The sequence below is a fragment of the Petaurus breviceps genome, unplaced genomic scaffold (assembly GCF_028583685.1).
Source record: "Petaurus breviceps papuanus isolate PSGF00001 unplaced genomic scaffold, PetGlider_PUasm1.0 177, whole genome shotgun sequence".
Classification (NCBI taxonomy): Eukaryota; Metazoa; Chordata; class Mammalia; order Diprotodontia; family Petauridae; genus Petaurus; species Petaurus breviceps.
The window spans coordinates 2,833,364-2,840,741 of NW_027185776.1; the positions used below are offsets into that span (position 1 = coordinate 2,833,364).

Sequence of the window (7,378 nt, forward strand, 5' to 3'; positions counted from 1 at the left end):
TGACCCTTTGAATACTTTCACAGACAAAGAGAATGAGGGGGGTACGTGTGGCCCACTCCCACCCAGACATTCTGAAAGCCCTGGGCATTTATTCAAAGGGTCACCTAGTATTAACTTGCCAAAAACTCAAGAACCTTGGTAAAAATCCCAGCTAGGAGAAGTTTATTTTTAGAGGCTTTTAAATCCTCTCTCCTTGCCTTCTGAACCCAGATGCCTCATTATGTATCCTGATATCCAACAGCTTCCCACTCTCCACAGAAGGACATCTGGACCACCTCTCTCCGCACAACGTCTTCATTCCTTAAAATGTCCCTCCTCATTCCCATCATAAAGTCCTCATTCTTTTAGGTGATCTAGAAGAGTTAATGGATGATAACAGCTTTTCATATCTCCCTTTGCCTCAAATAATAATGGTGCATTTTAATTGGAAATGCCACTGTGTTAACCCAAAGGAGCCAGCAATATGGGAGATTCAGACGGTAAGCAGGCTGGTTAGGTAGGGCTACTTGGAAGCACACACATACACTAATACCTTCTCGTGAAACTTGTTTCCATATCCCCCTTACACTCCTTTTATCATAGCAGCCTCTATCCCCAATCCATAGTTCCCTTTTCAATTTATACTTGTAACACAGATCCTTTTTTTCCAAAAATGTCTTACAGGCTGCAATTCACGCTCCCCTTCCCAGACAAGACAGAGAGGCAGTCACATCCTGAGCTTTGTGGAAGCCCGCCTGAATGTGCCGCTGGCAACTCGAGCCCCTGGGAATCTCCTGGAGTTTATTCACACACTCAGCATGTGTGTGTGTGAGTGGGTTTTCCTAGAACAATCAGAGGGCGGAAGTCGGGGGTAGGAGAACCTGGCTGAGCTGCAACATTTGTCCGTGGCTCATTTTCACTCAATTTTTCAGGCTTTATCTAGACAGAGAGCCTGTAGGTGATATAGGTGTTAGAACTGAAGCCAGCGGCCCATTTGGAGAGAAGACAGCTCCAGCCCACAGATCACATCATTGGTACCTCTAGGCTGAATGACTTGGCCTGGTCTAACATTCCTGGCTAGTCCCTCCCATTCCAGGAGAGGAAGCCTGGCATGGTGGGTGGAGTTTAGTTAACAGCTCGGGCTCTTCCCTCCGGGTTTCATTTTTCCCAGAGGCTTCTGGACTGCTCAGCTGATAGGACTCCTTGGACCCCTTCTTCCCAGAGCAGGTCAGGAAGCCAAAGCAAGAAGTGCGCAACCTGGCCAAATCCCTATGGGTATTCTCACTCACAAAACAGTATAGCACCGGGTCAGCTACACAGTTGAAACTGGTCAGGAGAAGGGAGAAGTGGTAGCTATTGAAGATCCCCTTGGCGAACTCACAGTTATCTTCCCATAGGCTGCGGATGACCAGTAGGACGTGGTAGGGCAGAAAGCAGGCCAGAAAGATAATCATGGTACTCAATACTAGTCTCTGGATTTGGTCTTTTCTGTTCTTCTGAGTGCCGTGGCTTCTCCGCACAGCCCGTAGGATGCCCCAGTAGGAGAAGAAGAGAAGGCAAATAGGAAAGAGGAAACCCACCGAGAACCGGTAATAATTGATGTTTCGCTGCCACGGCTGGATGGGATAATGCTCAAAGCAGACCCGATGTCGGTCCTCATCCTCCACGACCTCATTATTGATGAGGAAAATGACACCGGCCAGGAGCTCCTTGACCCAGATCACCACACTGACCCCGGCAGCGGCCTTCACAGTGCGGAATTGGTGGAAGCGGAAAGGATGAGCTACTGCCAGGTACCGGTCAATGGAAATGCAGCAGAGAAAGCCCACACTGATGTAAATGTTCTCATAGAGGAGAATGCCACAGATCTTACAGGACAGGTCTCCATGGGGCCAGTCGTCATGCTGCAGAACATACTGGAGCCAGAAGGGCAGGGAGCAGATGTAGAGGAGGTCAGCCACAGTTAGATTGCAGAGGTAGACCCCCAATTCATTCTTGGCCTTGATCTGCAGATAGCCATAGTAGAGAGAGAGGCAATTGGCTGGGAAGCCCACCACCAACACCAAAACATATATTACTGGAGCCAGAGTCTGGTGAATGGTATGGTCAATGGTACAGTTGCTAGAGGAATTGCCTATTGTAATATTCCCCATCTTCTGGACCAAAGAAGACTTTGCCCTTCAAGGAGTTAAGAGATAGTCTACCTTTCCCAGTCTCATTTTGTTTCTGGGGACTTGGAGTTTGGGGTCCATGCTACCCCTACGTCATGGCCAAAGGGCTGTTGTTATCGCTGGAACACATACCCCTAAAAGCCAAACACAGAAAAGTCCTTAGAAGGGTTAGTATTCAATGTTCTCCAAAGCATCTAGATCAGCAAAGATGCTTGGGTGTTTATCCCTCCTCCAACCCCAAGACACTAAAATGTGACCTGCCCAATTGCTCTCCCTTCTCTCTCCTGCCTGGGCTCTAGCAGTCTGTGATTTCCCCACTGGGGTATAAGAAGCAGATATTATTGCCAGAGAGTCTCCAGTGATGAGCCTGGCTTCCATACTACATGCTTACCAAGGGTACAAAATATTTACAAATATGTACAACACATTTAGACACATTTTTGGTGGAACTGTGAACTGCTCTAGCCCATTCTGGAAAGCAATTTGGAACCATGCTCCAAAAGTTATTAAATTGTGCATTCCTTTTGATCTAGAAATACCTCTACTGGCTAAACTTTGAGAAAATCAAAGAAAGAGGGGAAGGGATCGATATATACAAAAATATTTATAGTGTTCTTTTATGGTGTCAAAGAATTAGGAGGGGGCATCTATTTCTTGGGAAACAGCTAAACACATTATGGCACATGAATGTGGTGGAATACTATTTCAGAGAAACTTGAGAAGAGTGGTATGAACTGACAGCGAAGTGAGCAGAACCAGGAGAACAATTTGTATAATAAAAACAATATTATAAAGACAAACAACTTTGAAAGACATTGGGGCTCTAGTGGCCAATCAAAATTCCACAGGATTTACGATGAAGCAGAGAGTTGATGGATTCAAGGTAGAGAATGAGAGATATATTTTTGAACATGGCAATTTGGGAATTGTTTAGCTTGACTGTGCATATTTATTGCTGATATTTTGTTTTTCTTTTTTTCTCAGTTTGGGAGAGGGGAAGGAAGAAAGAGAGGAGCAAGGGATAGAGTTATTCACCCCCCCCCCCAAAAAAAATAGAAAACAGAAATAGAAACTTTTTTTGAAATGCACAGAAGAGAACAGAAGGAAAGCCAGAAGGAATCACAGGCAAGAAGGGCAGACTTGAAAGTAACATGATAAATTTGTCAAATAAAGAGAAAAGCAAGCTGTACATAACAGATGCACATTCATGTATAACCCTCTCTTCTTCTCTACTGTGTATATTGAAACACTCACTTTAGTTGATACTAAAGTTCAGAATTTTTTAAAATGTGAAAAAATAAAATAGAAATAAGCAAAAATAAAATGGAAAAAGATAATTATACTTAAAATTTCATAAATATTAAGGTTAGTGACAAGCATTAAGCTTCATGAACTTAAAAAATTATTTATGAGAATCAAGTAAGCCATTAAAAACCAAGTTTGTCATCATCACTCCCTAATTCTTCTCAGCATAGCCCCAGAAGTGGCTTAAGTCTCAGACACTTACTAGCTATGTGACCCTGGGCAAGTCACTTAACCCTGTTTGCCTCAGTTTCCTCAGTTGGAGAAGGAAATGGCAAACCACTCTAGTATCTTAGCCAAGAAAACCCCAAATGGGGTCATGAAGAGTCAGAATGACTGAAAAACAACAGAAACTTATAAAAATTTTATTTGATAATTCACAACACCTCTGGGAAAGAGGAGTTATTATTATCCCCATTTTACAGCTAAAGAAACTGAGGCAAATAGAGGTGGAATACCCAGAGTTACATATCTGGGAAGAGTTCAAGGCTAAATTTGAACTCAGGTCTTCCTGATCTCAGGGCCACCCACCCATCACAAAGAAGGTAAGAGTATAGTATATCTTGAACTCTATTTGAAGAGACTTAAATCTTACATTATGTTTTAAAGTGGTCTCATCCATCAGGTGGTCCTTTGGCCTAGACACTGAGGCTCAATTAAACTTCCTCCTCCCAAGACTTTCATAAAAGATCGGGGGAGGGGGACTAGGTAGTGCAGTGAGTAGAGCACTGGCCCTGGAGTCAGGAGAACCTGAGTTCAAATCTGGCCTCAGACACTTAACACGTACTAGCCATGTGACCTTGGGCAAGTCACTTAACCCCAATTGCCCTGCCTTTCTCCCTCCAAAAAAAAGTTTTTTTTTAAAAGATTGTGGGGGAAAAAGTGGCCAGTAGCAGTGTGGTCCTTTAGGGGCCTTTAGATGGTCTTAAATAATATTGATCTTTGTATTTCCACTTAAGTCTTTGCAGAAATAATCTGATAATAACATGGAACAAAAATCGGGTATCATCTAAAGCATGGTCCTTCTTGGGGGGCAGGTAGGGTCCCTGGTCAATGGGAGCAGGTGAGAGAAATGTTTTTCTTTTGGTTTCCACAGCTGCTCCAGATGCTTCTGGCTTTCACCTCTAAGAGAGAAGATGGATGATACCAATCCCACTTCAGGGTTCTTGGAGAGAAAACAGTACTCTAGAAGAAACTGACATGAAAGGAACCATCCCCAGCTTGATGGAGTGTAGGGAATTTTCCCATCAGTGATCTCTAGGACTCTCTTTTGGGAAGTGGGAAGTAATAAACGGAGCCAGTGAGCCATTACCAGGGTAACATCCTGCATTTCTCAGGATCAAGGGAAGGATTGAGAATGAATTAAAGCACTAGAAGGAAAAAGAAAAACCTCCATTAACTACTGGATGCTTGGAGCAATGGGGCAGTGATTAATTAAATTTAATTATCTGGATAACTTGAAAGTTAACTAAAAGTCCCTATTTGCTCCAGCCTTTATTATAATAATAATGCTTCACATTTCTACTTCAACTCTAGCATTCTTTCTGCTTATAGTATAACACCTCTTATAATATTGAGTTTCTTTATAAAATGTAAGAATCCATTTTTTTTTCAAAGCAAAGAAACCCATTTATCCAAGTCAACAACAAAGCAAAAATCAGGGAAAGCATATGTAATAGAATATATATCAGACAGTTAAGGGCAGCTAAATGGCACAGTGAATAAAGTGCCTGGCTTGGAATCAGGAAGACTATTCTTCCAGAGTTCAAATCTGGCCTCAGACACTTATTAGCTGTGTGACCCTGGGCAAGTCACTTCACCCTGTTTGCCTCAGTTTCCTCTTCTGTAAAATAAGCTGGAGAAGGAAATGGCAAACCACTCCAGTATCTTTGCCCCCCCCCAAAATGGGGTCATGAAGAATCAGACATAATTGAAAATGACTCAACAACAACAAAATATTAGGCAATATAGAGTCAAGGAGTCCTACACCTGGGAAAGAGAGAACTCAGTTCAACCAAGAGAGTCCCAGATATCACTGACGGGAGAATTCCCTGGAGTCTCTAGTATAGCAAACTGGGGGTAAGGACATGATGGGGACATGATGTTAGTTCTTTTCATGACAGTTTCTTCCACAGTATTATTTTCCCTCCAGCAACCTAAAGCAGGATTGGCTTCATCCATCTTCTCTCTCAAAGCTGGAAGCCAAAAGCACTTGAAGCAACTGCTAGGACCAAAGAGACTTAAGAAATCAGAGAAATTGCCAAAAGCAAAGAGAGAGAAGAGCCTGACTTTCTCCTCTCTCACTCTCCTCAACCCTGCCCTGCCCCTCACACAGGCATGGGGCATGGATCTCTACAGATGATGAAAGAATCCCATACTTATGGACTTTAGGACTGAGGTTACATTCCTTCCCTGAGCTAAAGTTTTTTTTTTTTTACAATCCCTGGCAAAGATTAACTGGGGACAAGTCCAAAACCTGTAATTATACAAGTATTAGCCCTTTAAAACAATGAGTGATTCTCCTTGTATCCCAGCTACACAACCTTCAGTGTTATTGAAACCGCAAAAAAATGCACATTAAGAGTACCATTGCAGGAGGGGAAGAACAGGAAGGTGAAAGGGAATAGGTTAATCTTTTTTTTAAATTTAATTTAATTTTTAATCTTTTTCAATGAGTTTGGCTTAAGGAGGGAATAACATACACACTCAATGGGGTATCACCCTACAGGAAAGTAGGGGGAAAGGAGATAAGAGGGGGATGATAGAAGGGAGGGCAGATTGGGGGAGAGGGTAGTTAGAAGCACACACTTTTGAAAAGGGACAGGGTCAAAGTAGAAAATAGAATAAGTGAGGGGTGGGATAGGATGGAGGGAAAAATACTTAGTCTTTTACAATATATCTACTATGGAAACATTTTTGCCTAACTGCACATATACAACCTATACTGAATTGCTTATCTTCCCAGTGCCCCCACTGGGGGTGAGGAGTAAAGAAGGAAAGAATCTGGAAATCAAAGTTTTAAAAACAATTGTTAAAAAAAATTGTTGTTGTTTTTACATGCAACTGGGATATAGAAAGATATACAGGCACTGGGGTATAGAAATACATCTTGCCCTACTAGACACTTAGAGGGGGGTGGGGGAGGATATAAGAGAGAGCAGATTGGGGGAAGGGGTATTCAGTAGGCTCGCTATCTTGGGGTGGGGGTAGGGGAAAGATGGGGAGAAAATTTGTAACTCAAAATCTTGTGGAAATGAATGTTGAAAACTAAAAATTAAAAAAAAATTATTTTTTAAAAAAAGAGTACCATTGCAGTAGCCATGGCATTACAGAGAACATCGCCTCAGGGGACAACAGTGAAAGCATACCTGACAACATGCAGGAGATGACACATGCACATTTCCAAAGTGCGTGCATATCCATAGCTCACGGGAGTCAATGGAAAGCAACAAATATGGCGAACGAACAAAGCAAAGCTAACTAGCTGCAACGACACCGACAATAGGCCTACGTGTAAAATACATTTTAAGCATAAGCAGTTGCATATACACAACACAATTAGCAAACAGACATTGCAAGGCATGAACATAACACAAAACACAGTCAACTAAATACAACAGCAACATTTTTTAAAAGCAAATTCAAGCATGCAATAATTCACTTGTACAACAGTGAACATGCAATTACCAGCAAGGCACGTTTCACAGGGGCAGTCTCTAGTATTTTTGCCTTAATACATGTCTATCTCTTTCCCTAGGCTAATCAAGAGGCTTAGTTCTCTTGTCACTGACTGATTTTTCAGTTCCTGGAGCCAAGTTAGTACTTGGTATTAACTGAGAAAATGGGTGTGGATTACCAAAGGGAACAAAAGGACTAAAAAGGATCAGTACATTATGCAACATGGATACAAGATGATCTGGATTGTC

At 42.2% G+C, this 7,378-nt stretch overlaps 1 protein-coding gene across 2 annotated transcripts in view; it reads right to left on the reverse strand.

Moving 5' to 3' along the window:
* Positions 1–82: 82 nt before the first annotated feature.
* Positions 83–7,378, reverse strand: part of GPR68 (G protein-coupled receptor 68) — a 45,686-nt gene continuing 38,390 nt past the window's right edge. For both annotated transcript variants that reach the window (XM_069086057.1, XM_069086058.1), the window contains exon 2: positions 83–2,284. In XM_069086057.1, coding sequence (XP_068942158.1) covers positions 1,044–2,132 — 1,089 coding nt within the window. In that variant the 5' untranslated portion in view covers positions 2,133–2,284 and the 3' untranslated portion in view covers positions 83–1,043. The remainder of the gene's footprint in view (positions 2,285–7,378) is intronic.